General features: G+C 39.8%; 9 protein-coding genes across 9 annotated transcripts; 6 read left to right on the top strand and 3 right to left on the bottom strand. All coding sequences in view use genetic code 12, as the record gives it.

The window, feature by feature from the left end:
- Positions 1–364: 364 nt before the first annotated feature.
- On the bottom strand, positions 365–3,316 carry PICST_41374 (predicted protein; the record flags this gene model as incomplete). Its single annotated transcript, XM_001382258.1, has 1 exon — positions 365–3,316. The coding sequence occupies one exon, from the start codon at positions 3,314–3,316 to the stop codon at positions 365–367; it is 2,952 nt and encodes a 983-aa protein (XP_001382295.1).
- Positions 3,317–4,045: 729 nt separating this feature from the next.
- Positions 4,046–5,713, top strand: THI7 (Thiamine Metabolism; the record flags this gene model as incomplete). Its single annotated transcript, XM_001382792.1, has 1 exon — positions 4,046–5,713. The coding sequence occupies one exon, from the start codon at positions 4,046–4,048 to the stop codon at positions 5,711–5,713; it is 1,668 nt and encodes a 555-aa protein (XP_001382829.2).
- A 135-nt stretch (positions 5,714–5,848) lies between these two features.
- PICST_29464 (C2H2 zinc finger protein) lies at positions 5,849–7,986 on the bottom strand (the record flags this gene model as incomplete). The annotated part of the gene is made up of 1 exon (XM_001382257.1): positions 5,849–7,986. A coding segment is annotated over one exon (2,138 nt), but the record flags the coding sequence as incomplete, so codon positions are not given.
- A 1,277-nt stretch (positions 7,987–9,263) lies between these two features.
- On the top strand, positions 9,264–10,003 carry PICST_87356 (cyanamide hydratase). Its single transcript, XM_001382791.1, has one exon. The coding sequence runs from the start codon at positions 9,287–9,289 to the stop codon at positions 9,968–9,970; it is 684 nt and encodes a 227-aa protein (XP_001382828.1). The 5' UTR covers positions 9,264–9,286; the 3' UTR covers positions 9,971–10,003.
- A 405-nt stretch (positions 10,004–10,408) lies between these two features.
- Positions 10,409–10,672, top strand: PICST_54635 (predicted protein; the record flags this gene model as incomplete). Its single annotated transcript, XM_001382790.1, has 1 exon — positions 10,409–10,672. One exon carries the CDS (start codon positions 10,409–10,411, stop codon positions 10,670–10,672), a length of 264 nt encoding a protein of 87 aa, XP_001382827.1.
- Positions 10,673–10,782: 110 nt separating this feature from the next.
- On the bottom strand, positions 10,783–11,409 carry APT1 (adenine phosphoribosyltransferase; the record flags this gene model as incomplete). Its single annotated transcript, XM_001382256.1, has 2 exons — positions 10,783–11,328; positions 11,407–11,409. 2 exons carry the CDS (start codon positions 11,407–11,409, stop codon positions 10,783–10,785), a joined length of 549 nt encoding a protein of 182 aa, XP_001382293.1.
- A 2,299-nt stretch (positions 11,410–13,708) lies between these two features.
- Positions 13,709–14,801, top strand: PICST_29459 (predicted protein; the record flags this gene model as incomplete). Its single annotated transcript, XM_001382789.1, has 4 exons — positions 13,709–13,910; positions 14,232–14,297; positions 14,321–14,324; positions 14,600–14,801. 4 exons carry the CDS (start codon positions 13,709–13,711, stop codon positions 14,799–14,801), a joined length of 474 nt encoding a protein of 157 aa, XP_001382826.2.
- Positions 14,802–15,358: 557 nt separating this feature from the next.
- Positions 15,359–17,083, top strand: CLB2 (G2/mitotic-specific cyclin; the record flags this gene model as incomplete). Its single annotated transcript, XM_001382788.1, has 2 exons — positions 15,359–15,616; positions 15,665–17,083. 2 exons carry the CDS (start codon positions 15,359–15,361, stop codon positions 16,799–16,801), a joined length of 1,395 nt encoding a protein of 464 aa, XP_001382825.2.
- Positions 17,084–17,500: 417 nt separating this feature from the next.
- PICST_34825 (hypothetical permease) lies at positions 17,501–19,000 on the top strand (the record flags this gene model as incomplete). Its single annotated transcript, XM_001382787.1, has 2 exons — positions 17,501–18,135; positions 18,226–19,000. 2 exons carry the CDS (start codon positions 17,501–17,503, stop codon positions 18,998–19,000), a joined length of 1,410 nt encoding a protein of 469 aa, XP_001382824.2.
- Between the last annotated feature and the right edge of the window lie 1,976 nt (positions 19,001–20,976).

The following is a 20,976-nucleotide window of genomic DNA, read 5'->3' as shown; positions in this document are numbered from 1 at the left end:
CCTCTCACCATCATATCATAGTTGAATGATTTTATTTGCAGTGCACGCCTACTTTGAAGTCAATATTCGTTTGATTTCTTGTTAATTTAATTCCATCGGTTGTTCAACGATATCCATTGTGGTTATTTCAGTCTGTTGGTATTTCTCTGAATCAAATCACCAATATTCACCTAGTCTTCCCTTTGACAGAATGGTATATTTTTGATTCTTAAGTTCTTGATATGAAGGGCGAAGTACGTTGTCAATCATTCAAAATTTGTTTTGCAGCTGCATTTGATTTCTCTTAAATTCATATATAGTACACTCTAGCAACAATGAAATTGACTTCGAAATAGCATCTACTTAAAACGTATCATACATACGCTTAACAATATTCCTCAATGACGGAAACTGGTCTAGTGTAAGTTCCAACTGGAACATATTCAACTTCATCAAATCCAAAACTAGCTGGGCCACCAATCGCCATAGCCTTTTCTGTATCGGTCCAAATATTGCTAGGAGAAATTGAAATAACATTGACAATGAGACCGTACTTGTAATCTGGGGTACCAAGTGCTTCACCAGTTTCCGATTCAAGCACAGCAATCAAATCAGGTACCGCACAAACAACTTTGCCTTCCTCTTCTGCGGTTTCCCTCACACGGCAAAGAATGTTCTCGTTCTTGAATGGAATGACCATCTGCTTCTTGGTTTCAGGTTCTTCGATTATAACTTCACCGTATACATGCCCCTTGTGTACTTTTCTGCTAACGTCGACAATCTTCCCTGTGAAAAGATGACTACCAGAGGATTTACCACCAACAGATTCAATGATTCTTTGAGGTATCAAATCATGCTCCAATTTTTGCCGGGCCAAAAGTACAGCTCGTCCAATACGCCAAGCCAAGGAGATCGAACCAGGAACAGTACCACCAGTTAATTCTTCAGAAGTCATTGGTGCCATAACAACTCCAACATGAGTTCCAACTTCAACACAAGTAGAACGTATCAATCTCTCCAACGACTCGCAATTACTAGCTTCTGAAATTAACATTGAACTACTGTTACCATTGCTTACGGCAGCTGGCCAATATGGAAACTTCTCATAAATAGCATTTGCAGAACTTTGCCAGAGTGTTGGGTAGGCACGTCCCATAAAATCAGAATCAACAACTGGAATATTCAACTTATTAGAGGCACCAACTTCAAACCCAGTGAAACCATTTCCTCCTCCAATTTCTAATGGACACACAACCTTAGCTTCCTGGCCAGTAAATTGAATCAATGACTTGGCTGCTTCAAGCAATTCGTCGGCCTTCAACATCTCAGATGCAACAGTTGGCGAACCAGCAAATCCGACACAGATAATAGACCTCTTTCCATCGGTGTACTTAGAAACATCGTCAATGTCAATAACTCTGATAGTAGCACCATTTCGAAGCATATTTCTTATGTCGATGAAAGTAGGATGAGGAGTTCCTCCACCACCACATCCCAAGATGTAGGTCCCAATTTTCAAAAATTCCAAGTCAATTTCGCTGATGATCCATTCCCTGTTTTCAATTTTTGGCTTGTATTTTTCAATGTCTACATTTTCAATAGTAAATTCCTCAACTGGGGTGGTTACTTCCTTTAATACAGAACCACCACTGAGGTTGTCCAATGATTTCTCCAAATTCACTTCTGGTACCCTTGAATGGTCTGCATCTCCAACCACCTTAACGATAAATTCGTAAGTGTTTGGAATATATGGAATAGGATCGTGCGACAACTCAACTATAGTCAAAGAATCTCTAATAGCGCCTTTTACTACTGCATTTTCCTTTGCTTCTTCGATGCATTCTTGTAGAGCATTTTCTTTAGCTTCTTTTTCGTTTGGAACAACTTTAATGAGATGCTTTCGCCCAGAAATCTTGGACATGGCAGCACCAATAGCATTAGCAACACCGTGGTATGGAGGTCTGAGAACTTTCGAAGAGCCTTCGATATCTGAAGGCACAATGAAAGATCCACCGCCAACAACCAAAACAGGAACAGGTTCTGCTGAAGTTCTCATTCTATCAATGTGCTTTTCCAACAAGTATTTGACTTCATCCTGAAATTCCTTCATATGTTTCTCGTTCAACTTGCCATCTAATTTTTGCGGGTCTCCAATGTTGAATAATTCGGGTTCAAGACCAGCTTGCTTGCCAATTCCAACTGCCATATCAGAAGCTGTTAATGTATCACCTCCAAAGATAATTGCTTGCTTACGAATTTCATTTCCAACGCTGTCAGGACCAATGGTGATCTTTTTATTGAATCTTACCTTCGAACCACCGCCAAGACCAAAGCTGTGAACTTGAGGCATTGAGAAGTTCATTCTAACACCTCCTACATATGAGAAAGAGGCAGATTGTCTTGGGAAACCAGTTGGCAACAAGACACCTATATCAGTAGTGGTCCCACCAACATCAACAACCAAAACCGATTGTCCCTTGATGGACTCATCTCCACTACAAAGAATAGAAGCACCTCTCATGGAATTAGTGGCACCAGAAGAAAACGTATTTATCGGACACTTTCTTGCAGCACTAGATGGCAACACAGTTCCATCATTCTGAGTTAACATAACTGGACAATTCAAACCCACCCTCCGAACGGCAGCATTAAATGAAGCGATAACCTTGTTTGCAAATCTCAAGATACCAGCATTTAGAATCGCGGCATTTTCTCTTTCTAAGAAACCAATTCCAGCAATTTCGTAAGACTTGACAATCTGTATATCAGGAAGAACTTCTTTGATTATGCCCTCAGCAATGTTCTCGTGTTCATTTTTCAAAGGAGAGAATTGAGCTACAAGAACGACAGCGTGAATGTTCAATTCTTTTATCTTCATACAGTGGTCGTGAATTTCCTTTTTGTTAAGTTCACTAACTTCTTCGCCGTGAACGTAGTGTCCACCATCAAGGTATGCAACATAGCCCTTCAAAATATCTTTCAACCCAGCAGGAAATTCACAAAAGGGCTCAGTCTTCTGCGAATACGGACCAACGAATCTTAGAACAGCAACCTTATCGAGCTTGCCTCTATCCTGTTCAATAACAGCGTTAAGGAAGTGGGTGGTTCCAATAGTTACAGCACCAACATCTTCCTTGTAGACTTTGGGTGCCAAAGTGAACAATTCCGTCAAAGCAGCTTCGATACCGTCAGATACATCGGAAGTGGTGTTGGCCTTATTCCATGCAATGATACCTCTGGTAGTGGTATCCGAGACAAGGGAAGGATCCAACAAAACTGAATCAGTGTTGGTTCCACCAACGTCAATACCAATTAATAACTTTCTTTCTCTTGTCATCTTCGATTTTGAATAATCAAATTCAACGATAACACACTTCGACTATTTGGGAACTTCCACATTATTATATATGTGGAATGGACATAAGTCACCAAAGGACAATATTTCTTCTTGGTCCAATTTCTCCACCAAGAATTTATCTGCGCGATAGCAACTCTAGAGTCTGGTGGAGAAAATATTGTGGGTGTAGAAAATAGACTCTATCTCTAAATATTATTTTTTGAGCACCGCAGGGTACCTAGTAAAAGAAAATGAAATGATTGACTATTTGTTAATTCGTAGACTCCATATACTATCGTATAACCCACTGGAATTATCTCTTCTTAATTAATAGTTAGATAGGGAGATCTTTGAATTTTGTTAAAAGACAAATTCTTGAAGATTGACTTGAAGAGCATTTAGTACAGATAGCAAGGAAGAAACTGCGCAGAAAAATAATGCAACACATCTACTTCAGGAAATTGCTTTATGCGTCGGTGGAGAAATCTGGTGGAGATATCTGGTGGAGAAATTTGGTGGAGAAATCGGTGGAGAATTCAACGGTTATCAGATGGTGAATATCTGAACATGACAAACCTGGGTCCACATCGTAGGTTGGAAGTAGCAAGATAAGAGATTGTAAATAATAGGGAGTGTTTAACTAAAATCAGTTAAATAGAAGTAGAATGATCTCATTAGACATGTATTGTACACCATTAATCCAAACATATTAACCTAATATAATACAATATGAGTTTCTTGCAAAAACTTGAAGTAAAACCAAAGGACGGTGGTCAAGAAGTAGACAATCTACAAAACCATGATTTGATACCTATGACTCCTCTGAGAAGGCTCTGGAACTACGCCAGTTACTTTAGTTTCTGGACTGTTTCAGAGTGTAGTATTTCAACTTGGTCGTCAGGTGCATCCTTGCTTTCGTTGGGCTTAAACGTTAAGGAATCTATTGGTGTTATTATTGTTGGTAATACTATCATCAGTACATTGTCTGTGTTGAACGGTGGTCCAGGTTACTACTTTCATGTCGGTTACACTGTCTGTCAAAGACTTGTATTTGGTATCAGAGGCAGTTACTTTGGAGTAGCAATTAGAACAATCTTGAGCATTGTATGGTATGGTTCACAGGCATGGCTTGGAGGTCAATGTTTAGGTATCATATTCAGTTCCTGGTCCTATTCGTATTTACATATGGAAAATACGCTCCCGTTATCTGTGCATTTGACGACTAGAGATTTGATTTCATTCCTCCTTTTCCAACTTATATCGATTCCAATGCTTCTTATCAGACCTGAAAAACTTAGTATGTTTCTTCACGTCTCTTCGGTGGCAGTATTTGTTGCAATGATCTCGGTTTTTGCATGGTCGATTGGCCATAATGGAGGTGCTGGGCCATTGTTGAATGCACAAAGTAACTTCTCCTCCAAGTCAGCTCATGCTTGGGCATGGATATATGGTATCACTTCATGGTATGGATCTTTATCTTCTGGCATAACCAACATGTCTGATTTCACTAGATACTCCAAGAGAAAGTCAAGTTGTGTACCTGGTACTTTTGGTGCTATAATGACATTTGGAACTGTTATGCCTCTTTTTGGCTTGCTTTCTGCATCAGCTACATCTGAGATATACGGTCAGGCTCTTTGGATGCCACATATGATCGTTGAACAATGGATTATTGCTGACTACAGTTCTAGGTCAAGAGTAGCCGCATTCTTTGCGTCTTTATGTTTCCTCTCCTCCCAATTAGCCCTTAACTTATTGTCCAATGGTATTGCAGGTGGTATGGATATGTCTGGATTGTGCCCTAAATACATAAACATTAAACGAGGAGCTGTGCTTACTTCCCTATTATCTTGGGTAGTTCAACCATGGTTATTCTACAACACGTCTTCGAGATTTGTGGTAGTTATGTCGTCATTCTCAGTATTCATGTCACCAATTATTGCTATTATTATGTCGGAATTCTGGATAATCAGGAAGAGAAAACTTAAGCTAAGCGATTTGTATTCTAATGAAGTGGATTCAATCTACTGGTACTGGAATGGATTCAACTTGAAGAGTTTCTTCATATTCATTGTTGTTGCCACACCTGGTCTTCCAGGTTTGATTCATATGGCAAACCCAAATATTTCAATTAACCAGGGAATACTTCACTACTACTATGGTAACTGTATCTTTGGATTCTGTATTGCTTTCTTCTTGAATATCGCTTTGAATTACATTTTTCCTTCCAAGGCTATACATGCACTTGATTCCGTTGATTACTTCCACACCTTTACTAACGAAGAATGTCTCAAGATGGGCATTACACCAGCTGAAAACGAGAGTGACCGCCAGTCCAATCAATCTAAGGATGTGGAATTAATTCAAGAAATTAATGTTGAGAAGAACTCTGTTTAATTAGCTAAAGCGATTTATATTCAAAAGCTGTAGCTATCTAATATACTTCTCAAAGTTGTAGAATACTCAGTAGTATATTTCCATCTGAATTTTTTGAAATATATTAGCCCATATGATATGACAGCAATCATCAACTTTTGCCTTTTCCAAAAGTTTCCAGAGGTTTCAACATCATCTGCTTCGTTATCAATTGCAAGGCTAATATACTCAAGTGTATCGTGCTTAACTGCCTGCTCGTCAAAGTATGAAACGGAAGGATTATAATATTTTGCGTAGGATAACTCGATGTGATCTCTACTTGTTAGCCCATTTAAACAATCTCGATTAGTTTCATAGCACCATATTACTAAGCATGAAATAAATAGGGTCCATGGAATATGTGGTATAGAAATAATGTGCTCATTCTCAGCATTAGAAATAATTCTGATAAACCTAGCTGCTTCTCTTATTGATTGATCACCATTTGGTGACCTTGCCCATGATTCAATATGAATCTTATTACGTGATACGCCTGCCCGTCTACTGTTTTTAAGTTCTGTAGCGTACTTCACAATCGATGCTGTATCTGCAAAAAGAGAAATTAACCCTAATTGGTAGGAACTTAAGTTTGACCAGAATGCTGGAGATAGGCCGTAATCGTTTAATCCAACGGAAGGTTCCAGGTCTACGTTTTTTCCAAGAGCTCGCTCGTTTGCACTTGAAATATGCAAATCAAGATAACCTTTCCAGTTATAGAAAGCTCTCAATAGTTTGCCAGAAAGGTCGCTCAATTTCTTTTTTGAAACGATACCCAAGTCAAATAATCCCCTCCATCTCATATCCCAACAAATAGATATAATTCCATGTAGTAAAATACTTCGAGAAAACTGGGAGTAACAATCTAAAGAGTATTCTTTTTGGCTCTCCTTGTATGGCATCATCATAGATCTCAAACTCCACAAAAATTCGGGCCAATTGCCCTCCGCTTTAACTGAAGGCATTGATGGACCTGGAGCTGATAACGTCTGGCCACTCTGTAAATTTAGGACTACCTTATGTTGATAGGAAAGTCCTCTAGGTTGTAATCTATACATTTCAGAAAAGGTAATAGGATTGCTCGCATTCCATACAGCATCGGTGCTGGGTAAATCTATTTGCAAGCTGAACGCCGAAAGAACTTGGTGTTTGAATAATGTGGCATGTTGAGAATCACAAACAAATGCGAAGTATGCTGTTCTCTTACATGTCTCGTAGTGAATCCATTTTTTCCAGTCAGTCTCCAACTGGTGGTAAGTTGCACTTGGAGAAGATGACATATTTGGTTCGACTAAATCGTCGAAAAATCCAGTAAATCTTAAAAAGTTTATATTAGTGCCGTGAAAAAGTTGGGACATTTCGTAAAGTAACTTATCGCCATAATACTTGCAGGCGAAGTTATGAAGTAATAGTGATTGAAGCAATGGTAATCTCAAAACCACATCATCGCCTACTGCGTCAAATATAAGCCTTCTAAACTGCATTGTAACGACTATTGAAAGCTCATATTCGGCTTCTAATGGGGAATGTGCCATACCTATGCATATCATAGCAGTTAGCAAATATACATCGGCTTCGTTGTTATTGAATGTTGCATAGTGTATAATTGGAAAAGTGGGATTGAACTCACTCCAGTACAAGTCTAAGAAAAGAGAAAATCTATCAGGTGCCAAGGATGACACCTCATGAATATTTAGCAATTCCAATACAGCAAGTCTCCTTTGGCCATCAATCTCACGAAACAGTTCTTCTTCTACTATGTGTGATGTTGACAGTAGAGACGGTTCAATTTGATGGTTCAATGGTTTACTAACAAAATTATCATCTCTGACGTCAAGAGAGTCGTCAAACAACCATAAGTAGTTGTTGAAGGACCCTGGTGGGAGATCATTCGACTCTGTAAAGATATGATCTTCGATAGGTGAGGATGTTACTGTCATTAAAGGCTGCTTCTGAGAACTAGGCTCATTTCGAGTCAGAAACCTTAGTTTTTTCAGGGGGGATTCAATATCTTCAAAATCTTGATCTGGCTTGTCTAAGCCCTCTGTCTTCTCCAGCAGCTTGAAAAGTTCTTGCTTTCGTTTTCTGTGACTCTGAGACTTGAAATGTTTATTGAGTAGATCACTCCGGGTAAAACTGAACTGACACTGTTCACATTTATACGGTTTTTCATTTGTATGGTTAAGCTCGTGTCTTGCGAGGTAGTCTTTCCGGGTGAATTTTTTCCCACAGTTCAAGAAAGAGCACCTGAAAGACATTTCGTATTCTTATTGTCTAATGAACAAGGCGACGGACGAAAGAGATACATTTGTACATAATTGTAGTCAGTTCTACTATTGGAATCTGAAAATTACCATTCAAATTACGTTTTCAGTACTAGATACGGTTTGCCATAATACACAGGACCTTCTCCAACGGTTATCGTCGGTTCTAAAGACTGCCAGCACCTTCACCTTGATCGTACACATCTTAGATGAGAGTAATGAATAAGAAGAGAGTTTCCAATTAAATAACGTCAACTTTTTTCCTATGCTGTTTAACCTCGTACAGTGAGGGTTCTATTTCTGATGCTAATTTTGGAGCAGTTCCTGAATTGTACATTTTTGAAATTCAAATTGAGCTTTGCAGCCCACCCACATAGAGGCACACCTGTATGACAATCTGGATAAACTACACTGAGTAATATTCTTGATTCCGGATGACATTTCAAGCATTAGATTTGAAGATAAGGAGCATTACGGATACTGGCACTGGCTGGTCTAGAAAACTGGAGGCTGGACTAAGAGCTTCTCTGCTACAAATGAATTTTCCAATTATGTAGGAATGCCCTTAGTAGATGTGATTTTCATCTTCATTTCATTTGTTGAGCAATGCAAGTAGCGGAACGGTCGGATGTAAGATAATTATCCGCAGTAAGAAAGGAATAGGTCAAATATCCCTCAAACAAAGGGCCACTGTTTCTGCGGCTTCGATGATTTTCACCATCTTGCATATATTTTGCACCCACTCTTCACAGGTTCAATATTTTTCCGAATCAAACGGAATTGCGTTTCCCGATGGCAAACGCCATTTGCGCTAATCTCCTTTTCTACGCCTTGAAAGCCAGTCGCCTACAAGTACATAGACAGTTCTTCTCGGCTTACTCACACTTCAAGAGGAGGGGATGCAATATGGAGGATACGAGTGTACTCCTCTACTAGAGTTTCCCAATACGTCATCGCGGCTATTTGTGAAATTCAGCGCAGTCAGTCTAGACTGGACTTTGTTAGTTAATAGAAGAACGACTTCATTTGTAAGCCAGTTTCACTCTGTAAATTCAATTGAAAAACAGCCTGACTCATCGTAGACTCATTGTAGACTCACTTGTCGTAGCCGGGCTTTGGCACTTCTCCTCTTCGTACGCACAGCAGAAATTATTTAAAGGCACATGATTACTGCTGCATTCTGCATTTTGCAATCATTTCAAGGAGACAGAATAAGTGAATTTAATTAGCTTTGTTAATTTCTTCTCATTTAACAACCTTCTATTTGTCTACTTTCATTGACTGATTTTTAGCAATGTCTTCCTACGGTTTTGTCAAGATTTCCAGAGACGTCAAGCTTGCGGTTCCTAACCCTTCGGCTCCCACGGCTCAGACAGATGTCGATTTGCCATCGACTCCTTTAGCTCAGTATGTGTTGGAGTATGTTACCAGACGTTTACCAAAGGAAGTATTGAACCACTCGCTCAGAGTATTTTTGTACAGTAGAGCTATCATCAAGGACCAATTCCCAGAATGGGACTTGGACTTGGAAGTGGTCTTTGTCACCAGCTTGTTGCACGACATCGCTACTACTGACGAGAACATGAAGGCCACCAAGATGTCGTTTGAATTCTACGGGGGCATCATTGCTCGTGATTTGATTTTAAACAAGAACGCAAACCAGGACTATGCTGAAGCTGTCAGCGAGGCCATCATCAGACACCAGGACTTGGGCGAGTCTGGCTACATCACTACCTTAGGGTTGATTTTGCAGATCGCAACCATCTTAGACAATGTAGGCTTGCATACGCACTTGATCCATCCAGTCACTTTGAGTGCTGTTAACAAGAAGTTCTCTAGAGAAGGCTGGTTGACCTGTTTTGCCCATGCCATAGACAGGGAAAACGAAGAAAAGCCATGGGGCCACACCAGTGCTTTGGGTACGCATAAATTCAGAGAAGATGTTTTGGCTAACAGCTTTACATATGAGAAATTGTAGCTATGAATATAATAAATATATATGAGTACATTGAAGGGGATAATAGTATAGAGTAGGAGAATTCGATACCTCTGCAATTGTTTCATCCGTTAAGCATTTCGTAGTCAGTTCTTCTTCAAGATGAAAAATCCAATTTTATGAAATTGTATACTGTATAAGTATGGGGAAAGTGCGAACACTCGCCTGTTTTTCGAATCAGCAGTTCACCTTTCTTCTCGAATACTTCTTGAAAAACAGCAATACAATGTCAGAAAAGGCAGAAAACACACGTACGTATACTCGGCTACTAGCTTTTGGAGAATCACTGTTTCATTATACTAACAAATTCGCTTCTGTGTCTTGAGAATTGACATTTCAAGACTACTGTTCAATGGAATATCTGTTGTAGAAGGAGATATACTTAAGATGACATTAGTTATGAAATGATATCAACGACACATGCGATCTACAGTCATCCTAAAAGCTTCAGACCTACCCGAAGAGATCCAAACAAAGGTCTTTGAGTTGGCGGAACAGTCGTTATCATACAAAGTTGAAAAGGATATCGCAGCCTATCTCAAGAAAGAATTGGATCAGTTATATGGACCCACTTGGCATGTGATTGTGGGGCGAAGCTTTGGCAGCTATGTGACCCACGAACAGGGCTATTTCATCTACTTCTACCTCGGTGATCTCGCCTTCCTTGCTTTTAAGAGTGGATAAATGATGATATAAAGGCAAAAACACAAGGCTAGCAGATTGATTCTGCTAACATTACGACAGTACATTACTATACTTAATATACATTAAATAACACTACTTGAAGTATATGTCTACTTAAGCTTCTCTTCTTGACCGCTCAACAAAGTGAACACAGGCTTGCCTAACTTGTCTCTTCCCTTCAAGAAATCCAACTCCATGACGAACAAGTACTCGACGATTTCAGCGCCGCTCTTGGTCACCAATTCGCCGGCAGCAAAGGCACTTCCACCAGTAGCTAAAATGTCGTCCACCACCAAAACCTTGGAGCCAGCAGGCAAAACATCTTGTTGAATTTCAAACTTGTCAGAACCGTATTCCTTCTGGAATTCAACAGAGTAAGTAGGACCAGGCAACTTACCGGGCTTTCTGACAGGAACAAAACCAGCATTCAAGGCCAATGCCAAAGCTGGACCAAACAAGAAGCCTCTGCTTTCCAAACCAACAACATAGTCGACCTTTTTGTCACCAACATGCAACTTGAAGGCCTTCACCAACTTGTTGAACAAGTCTGGCTTGGTGAAAATAGGCAAGAAATCCTCAAAAAGAATACCTTCTGAGGGAAAGTTGGGGAATTGCTTCAAGTTGGCCTTGAGCTCTTTGGCAAGAGTGGCGATTTCCTGTTCGACTGACATGACAAGATAAATAGGTGTGTAAGTAACTGTAGAGATGGTGAATTTGGAATTGAAAAAAATTACCATGTGGGATGACTGTTGAAGATGTCGCATGCGACATATTACGTCAAAGGAGACATTGCCTCTGTGAGAGAACAGAGTAGGACAAAAAAACTGCTACCATAGGAGGTTTCGTATTTCCTAGGAAAACTGGATTCAAATTTTCGTATCATTATCAAACAGTAGTGTTATTTGTTTTGGTTTTCAGTCAAGTTAACATTTCTCTCTCTTCACTTTTTATGTCTCTTGACTATGAGGATGCGATAATAATTCAGCGCTACCAGTCAAGAATATCACCCGCGTTGTTTACAAATACAATTCTAGTTTTCTACATTCTCTTTATCCTTTTTTACAACGAATCTGAAGTTCTGGTGAACCAATTGAAAGAGGCAATGGTTGCTCTAGAAGATTCTACCCAGCATTTGCTTAACAGCTATGCATCAAAACTGGCTTCGGCGGCTTCTTCTAGCCGATCAAGAGATGAGGACGACATTTCTTTGTTTTCTTTTAATCACGAAAATGGTGATTTTTCATCCAAACCGGATCTTTCTGACTTGTACGAACTTCTTGATGACGATTCTATTGAAATTCGCCGTTCCAGTAACGGCGGGATCGTTTCCACTCCGCTCAAGTTAGGAGTTTCTCCTTTAAGGTTCTCACCTACCAAGAAGATAAGAAACGATTACCAGGAGCATATACTCAGGGCAAGAAGTGCCAACAACAGCAACAATAATAGTCCGGTTAAGAAAAAGAAAGGTCAGCAGTATGAGAATGCGGATTTGTCTTATAATGACAGCAGTTTTGACAGTTTTGATGGCAAGATCGACCAGTTTCTTCGTGCCAATGAAACGAATAAAAGAAACAGTTTCAGAAAAGAATTGTTTGTTCCTGATGATGACAAGACTGAGTTGATAATACGAGAGACCCATAAAATAATCAATAGCTTGCCTAACGATAATGAGAAGTATTTTAGAATCTTAAGGAGTTCTGTAGACACGATGGCCGACTCTTTGAGCAAACTTAAGGACGATAATAGAATTTTACAATCGGACAATGACACCCTCAGAACCAAAAATGAGTATTCCAATAAAGAAATATCCGATTTAATGCAACGCAATCAGCGATTATCACGAGAAAATGCAGAATTGCAGCTGCAATTGGACCAATTGCGTAGGCAGAAAGATCAGCAAGTTCCACAATACAATTCGCAGTTGCAACGAGAAAACGACATGTTGCGTCAGAAACTCATAAAGTATAAGAACTTATATCTCGAGACGAAGGAAATTGCAGAAAAGAAAAAAATAGAAACTGAAACAGCTCCTGTTGTAAAGCAAGCTTCAAAGGAGTCTGACAATGTGACAGTAGAAGAATTAGAAAAGTTGCAGAAACGTCTAGTTGAACTTCTAAATAAGTCGAACGATTTACATGAACGTAAAGAAGAAAAGAATGGTCATCTGAACCAGCAGCATAGTACATTGCCGATATTTGACGAATTAATAGATAGCATTAAGGGAGAATCCAAAAACACTGACAGAGCCGGCTCTGGCAGTTTCATGATGTCAAATGCTGCCGAAAGTACGAATGACAGGGATGACCTCCTTCAGAAAGTGTTGAACTCGTTGGAATCTAATAAAAGACTCTATACGGCGATAGTCGAAGCTGCATCACGGAGTCAAATTCAGGGTCAGAGCAAGAGTCGAACTCAAGTGGAGTATAATGAACCAGTACCTTCTGGAGCGAACTCCCTGGGTCTTGCAGAGCTGCTTCCGAGTAGTGCAGGTGAAGAATTGAATCAGCCAATATTTCAAGCTTCTGCAAAGGTGCCATTACCGGGACTGGAATTCGTAGTGAAATGTTACGCCTGTTCCAGAGATAGTGTCCCTTCTAGCCTGTCACAGGGCTGTCATGGAAAGAAGGAAGTTGACTCTACATGTAAAAGGTGCAGCTTGGTAAGCAAAGGGTCGTCCGAATTGGACTGGAACAAAGGAAGTGATACAGTTAATCTCATGGGAGAGTATCAATGGAGTATATAGACATATCGCATCCATTTTACATTCAAGATTGAGGTTGGCGCAACATCACTCGTGTTGAAGTTAGGCTATAGGTGCTATTGTATATAATCGGAACGTATAGAGTGTAACCTTATTTACAAAGCTTATTGATCGGAATTTAGAGTAGTTTACTTATTTGGAATTGACTTTATCTATAGAACTATATTCTACAAGTGTTACCACAATTGCATATACCCCAAATCTTCTGTATGTCAGATATCCTGATTGGGACAATTCATAAATTAGTTCTAGGAGTTAGCATAGTAATTATAATTATGTTATTAGAAGAGTATTTAACGTTAATGGATATGTCTATTACTGTATGTGTTCTAGAAGACCAGCAACCATTCGATGTCACAAAGAAAAAGAGTCCAGAACTGGAGGATCAACCTAAAGCAGCCAGGTGCAAGGAAGAGAGAAGAGGCAGCCGTAGCGACCCTAACGTGGAAATTGACAACATCGTCGATTCAGTCAACTGTACGATTTGGGGCATGCGTGTTTGTGGTACATGAAGTGTATTGTTGGAAGATCGCGCGGTAGACAAAGACTAAATTTGAATTCTACAGAGCATTCGGAAATGTCATGGAAGGTGAAAGAGGGAGAGAAGGTGCGATAATGAGAGATAGAGCAAGGCGATAACGTGAGACAGTGGTTGGTTTAATGACAAAGAAAGCAATGATAATTGGGAAAAATGCAAGACGACTTGTAAAGTGTGTTCAGGGAAAATGATAGTGCCATTATAGAGATTGCTTGGAAGCATCGCGATAAAATTACATATGTTGGCTAGATGAAATTCAGACACCACGAAATTCAAAGAACACGAACAGTTGAAATTTGCCGTCCAGTATTTCTACCCTGCTATCGGTGTGTCGCTTGTAGCATAACAGGTGTGTAAGTTAGCGACTGTCTTGTGGTTGGAGTCTGGTTAACTGGGATGGATCTTTGTTCTGGGGCGCCAGAACGCGCTTCGGAAAAACCACGGAAAAGTCAAAAAATACTGCTAGTTCAGAAATTATGCCCATAAAATATATAATCTAATTCTTGAAGTCATTGTACGCTAGCATAGACAATTGTAGTGCCGTGTGTTCTAGCTTCCATATTCTGCCATTTCTCTACTCCATATGTTCCATATGTTCCATATGTTCCATATTGTCCTCTGCCTACAGTAAAAATACGAGATCGCTCCCTGAGGTGGAACAGACCAATTTAATAGAACAGCAATCTGTTTACGTTTGCACCCAAACAGGAATGTACGCGCCGCACCGCGGTGGCTTTGTACCGCCGACCATCTACGCATTAAGCAATTCGTCAACACCAGGCTTGCGTAGGGTGAAAACCTCCCTATATGGAAGCAGCACCGTGCTGTAGTGATAGCGTGCTGTCGGGGATTTCCCCCTGGCAGCTCCCAAGCAGCAGCAGTAGTGGCGGCAAGTTTTTCTCGCTAGCTTTGCGGTACAAAGAAAAGTCTTTTTTTCCACAGCTGAAACTCAGTGGATCTGGGATAATAAAAATCAGCACTATTATTGTTCCAAAAGGGCAAATACATAACAATCATCGCCAGAGGTCGTGGATAGCTTTCGTTTTTGAGGAACCGTCTTTCTTGTGGTTCGTTCAGTTCGTCTTTGGATATCGTTGTTCTGTTCTTCGTTGACGCCTTTGTTCTTTCCGTCTCATCGACTCTTCTCAGTCTTCCAGTATTTGTTCCACTCTCAGTCTCAGTCTCACTACGCTCAGTCTCACTGGCTCATTCAACTGTCACGTATAATATCATATAACTGTCATACTCAGTGTCTCCATTCCCACCGTTAGTTTGCTGTTCTGTTACTGATCTTCTTCGCAGTCCGTCTTCCCTTCATTCGTTCATTCATCATCTCTTCCTTGACTACCATCTTTAAGGTCCACAAATAGATTTGTAGCTACTCACGATGCCACAAACGGTCAATAACGAGAACGAGTACAGAATCACCCGATCCAAGGCTGCTCCTACAGTCAGCACCGTACATTTGTCCCTGGACGATTCACAACAGCCCGTTTCTGTCGATACCAGACAGTATCTTGGCGACATCTCCAATCAGATGGGAGTAGTTTCTACTTCTACAACCACAAGACCAGCTAATCTCAGAAGACGTCCCTTAGGTGGTGACATCGCTCCCTTGCAGCAGCAAACTCGAACCAATACCAACGTCAACAGTAATATCACCACAGCATCAAATCTCGCATTCAAAAACCAGTCACAACGTATTCACGATCCGCTAGCTAGTACCGCTGGCAATGATGACAACGTTAGTGACATCGAAAACAGACCTTCAGACTACGTAGGAGTTGCAGAATCTTCAGATAAAACGGCAGTACCTGCTCGTCTTCCCCAGAAAAGACAGGCTACTGAGTCTCTGACTAACTTGGTGGAAAAGCTCCGTGGCTCTAATCTCTCTAATAACAGTACCACTAATAACACCGGTAGCTACAAAAAGTCCAAGCTCATCGACTACGAATGGCAGGACTTGGACGAAGAAGACCTCGACGACCCATTGATGGCTTCTGAGTACGTCAACGATATCATGCATTACTTCTACGAGTTGGAACGCAGAATGTTGCCCGATCCACAATACTTGTTCAGACAAAGACACTTGAAGCCCAAAATGAGATCCATTCTCGTCGACTGGCTTGTAGAGATGCACCTCAAGTTCCGTTTGTTGCCTGAAAGTTTGTTTTTGGCCATAAACCTCATGGATAGATTCATGTCTTTGGAAGTAGTCCAAATAGACAAGTTACAATTGTTGGCTACGGGGTCGTTGTTCATTGCTGCAAAATACGAAGAGGTGTTCTCGCCATCGGTAAAAAATTACGCCTACTTCACCGATGGCTCATACTCAGAGGATGAAATCCTACAAGCAGAAAAATACATACTAACTGTCTTGAATTTTGACCTCAACTACCCAAACCCAATGAATTTCTTGAGGAGAATATCCAAGGCTGATGACTATGACGTCCAGTCCAGAACGTTGGGCAAATATCTTCTCGAAATCACTGCAATCGACTATAAGTTTATTGGATATAAACCATCGTTATGCTGTGCTTCAGCCATGTATTTAGCCAGGCTCATTCTCGGCAAGTCGCCAGTGTGGAACGGAAACTTGATCCACTACTCCGGAGGCTATAGAGTCAACAACATGAAGGTATGTGTAGAGATGATCTTCCAGTACTTGATCTCTCCTGTAGAACACGACGAGTTTTTTAAGAAGTATGCGACAAGAAAGTTCATGAAGGCTAGTATGTTGTGCCGAAGCTGGGCCAAGAAGTTCCATGCCGAGGGCAAGGACCTCTTCGACGAAAAGTTATCTACCCATAGACTCACCATTGAAAATTAGGAAGTGGCATATAAAGAGTGGAGTATAAGCTACCAATCATTCTATTCATTCATTTCATCCCAGGATCCAAAACGATACCATTTACCCCACGAATGGGGTGTCCAAACAATCAAGGGCTCGACGTCCACTCCTTTTTTGCATCATATTATAATTTTACTATTTTTATTCTCACGACTAATGTTCTCTCCACAAACAATTGCATAGAGCTTATTGATTGGTCTTGGACACACCGCACTCGAATTGCTTACGATTTATATGTATAATCCGATAAACTATAAACACAGAAATCCAGCCATGTAGACAAGAAGAGCTTGTGGTTTAGCAATTTGGCCATAACCACATCAGCAATAGACTATAACGGGAATCCGCCTCGATCAGTCTGGCAGCAATTGTAATAAATAATTTAAATTACAATGTATACCCAATTATTGGTACACTCTGAAGCAGCACGCTGCCCACTAACTACAGTATTTGTCTAATAAAGTATAAGCTAAACCCTAAAACTCTAGCGAATTGGCCGAGAAAAATAAATCGAAATCAACTCAAAATCCACACCTTGCATACAAAAAATATACTACAAATCACGTGCTCGATATTTGAACAGTTTCCATTGTGTGTGGATGCTTACGATAAGATATGAACTACTACTCCTTGTGGAGGATTATTCTTGCTAATTGAAGTGGTTTCAGTTGGCTAACAATGCAATTGCTCCACAATAATATAAAGTTCGTGAACCGATTTCTCCCCCATACCAATCACTGGTTGATTCTAGTTGCGTCGGTTCCGGTGTCTTTATCATGCGGAACTCTATTCGTATACTCCGTTTATGGAACACAGCTAGCAGACAGATGTCAGCTCGATTCTTCTCAGGCCGCCAACTTGAACATTAGTGCTACTATTGGTACAGCTTTTGGTTCGGTGTTAGGTGGGTTTGTCACCGACATCTACGGCACTCAAATCCCTATGCTAATATCATGCTTTTCTATTTCAATAGGCTACTTGTGGCTCTATTTTCAGTATACTAGAGGACCGCAAAGTAGTTTGATCCAGCTCTTGATGGCTATGTTTTTGGTGGGAATTGGCTCAGTAGCAGGCTACTTCAGCTCTATCAAGGCAGTTACCATTAGCTTCCCTCTATACAAGGGCTCAGCTCAGAGCATCACAATTGCATCATTTGCTATATCCAGTTTGCTCTTTCTGTACATTGCCACAAATACCTTTCATGGAGATGTAGGACGATTCTTACGCTTCTTGTCTTTTGCCTGTGGTCTACTGATCTTTATCGGCTTTATATTTATTCGTGTTGATGGCCATATCGATGCAGAAGTTGAAGAGTCTGTTGCAGAAGAACAGGATGCCTTGCTCTCGGAACAGCTGTCAACATATGAGACAATTGGACAGTATGAGATAGAACGATCCAAAAGCAACATCGAGGACGCCACCGAACATAATGACCTCAAGCATTTAACGCTTAAGCAGTCGTTCTCTCACCCGGTATTCTGGTACCACTACTTCATATTTGCGATTGTCCAAGGGTTGGGCCAGATGTATATTTATTCGGTAGGGTTTTTATTGAAGGCCATTCATTACTACTATACTCATAAACCTGGACGACTCGAATCGGAGATACTATCATTAAACAAATTGCAAGCGTTGCATGTTTCGATTATTGCAATTGCTTCGTTTCTTGGTAGATTGTCGTCTGGTCCACAATCAGATTATTTGGTTCATAAACTCAACAGTCAGAGACACTGGGTTCTAGTTTTAGGATTATTCTTGATGCTTGCTGGACACTTGTTGAGCTCAGTTCGTATAAATGCAATATTCTCAGATTTAGATACTGTGAACTTGTATTTACTGGTGGTATCAGCCTTGATTGGTTACGCGTATGGGTTTAGTTTCACCAGCTATCCTGCCATTATATCAGACTTGTTTAATATTAAAAATTTTAGTTTCATCTGGGGAGCGATGTACACTGCAACTACGTTTGGCCTTACATTAATGACTAAAGTCTTTGGGTATGTTTATGATGTAAACACTGTTCATTGGGACGAGCACGAGAAAGATTTCGTTTGCGCCAAGGGTTCCGATTGTTACAACTTGACCTTTAGAATCACTTCTGGTTTGACTTTTCTTGTTATTGCTGCGATATTAGGCTACATCTATGAGAAGCGACCAAAGAAGTCCATATCGTTGTAATAGAGATATAATAGATATCGCAATTAGACTTTTGTAGGCGTAGTCAAGAAGCGTATTGATACTTTCGATAAAAACGGGGTTCAAAATACAGTAGATGCCGTGCCACCTGCCATTGAACGTTCTTGAGAATTGAACAAAGAGGCATTCTAAAGTTCTTCTACTTCAATAAATAGTCCATGTAAATTGATTATCAGAGTAGGAAGTCATCATAAGTGTGCTTTTAGCCAATAACAAGTAAGAGACACAGGAATTAACTATTAAAGGTATTCCTTCTTTTTCGTTACTGCAAAATACAACCAATTGTTTTGAATATCTTAAGTACTACTGATAATTAATTTGCAAAAAGAATACAATTTTCAATGCATTAAAAAAAAATTCCTACAAGAATGTAGACACTACTCCCTTGTAGGAAAGTTAACATTAGAGTGAACTATTTACTTTTCAAACTAAAAAAAAATCTGGCTGCAATTTTGTAGTAGTTGTCTTACCACCTGAAGCCCATAAATCACGAGTATGAAAAACTACGTTTCGCATTGACACCTTAACCTTGGAGAACAAGTCATATAATTACATAATAAAAGGACCGCGCGGAATATATTTAGTTAGTTCACTATCCTTCTGATCGAGGGGTTCAACTCTTTATGAAATCGGATCAGAGACTTTGTCCAATAGATACTATTCTTGGTAACAAATTTCAAATAAAAGGATATGTAGAATACTCCAATTTGAATATTTCATCTCAGAGATTTTTGACCAGATGGGCTAGGTGTCGACAAGCAGCCTCAGTTCTTAGTTTGGTGCTGGTTGCATTGGATAGATACAAAGAAAGTTGAATCAAGCCATGTATTTTTCATTGGTGATAACTCGTCAGACAAAAAATGAAGTTTAACAACACTATCCTACTCTAAAAGATTTCAGAAAATCTGAGGTCCAAGTCAAATCAGGAATCTTACTTGAAGAACTATATGCAAGAAGAGGAGATTATGCAACATGGAAGCGAGAACGCACGCCAGAAATAATAATTTATGGTATCAAAGTTTGAAACTATATCCAAAAATTCCTTACTGAATGAATTCTCTAAGACGTCTATCGGAACTGGAAAGAAACATATACAGAAGACTAGATGTAGTTCTTCTAGTGTTTCCTAGATCACACAGTATCGAATATCAGCTGGACTGGTTGGTATTGATATATTTTCGGACTTATTACTGTAACGAATGAATTCAACACTGATTATATAATTCTGTGATACACCGACTCATAAACCCTACTAAGATTTGTGCTTCAGTAGTACTAATTAATTTTACATGCTAATAATTAGTTAAATTATAGAACTATTCGTGCACCAATATTCTGGTGGACTAGGCGAAATTATGATAAGTGAGGTCCCGCAAACCCACTTAAGTGTGGTGGAGATTGTCAGAAATGTACCTCAATTTAAATACATCAGAGAGTTATGTCGAAAGTTTAAACTAGATCTTCCGAGAGTGTGTTTTACAATTGAAGTTATGTCAAGTAAACTTGCATATTCCCATTCATAAGAAACATACAGAATCTAACAAAGAATGCATAATTTAGTTTCGAACTCTTATTACACAGACAGTGTTCAAAAGTCAAAGTGATATGAATCATCGCGAATGCTCATATTAAGAAAAGGCCATCGCCCTATTGTTCTCATATTATTTGCAGAATATCAGCTGAGATTCTCATTATTATAAACCAATCAGACTTGCTCGGTAAAACTTGCTTGACACCTTTTCCCCTAAAATTTCTGGATACTAGTCTACAGGCATGATCATCTTACTTGATTGCTGTTTGGTTGAGCGAAGTTCTCGAGACAATCTATTGTGCATGAGATCATTCGGAGTTTGCTGAGGATGATACTTCATTCGTTGGTGGAAGACTTTGAGCTGAGAATTGAATAACAAACTACAACTAGGAATCATTGTGCATGTTCCTATACTTGTCGGCTATCT

The sequence above is a fragment of the Scheffersomyces stipitis genome, chromosome 2 (genome assembly GCF_000209165.1).
Source record: "Scheffersomyces stipitis CBS 6054 chromosome 2, complete sequence".
Lineage (NCBI taxonomy): Eukaryota > Fungi > Ascomycota > Pichiomycetes > Serinales > Debaryomycetaceae > Scheffersomyces > Scheffersomyces stipitis.
Note: the sequence above shows the minus strand (reverse complement) of the source record. Positions and strands in the feature narration are given on the sequence as shown.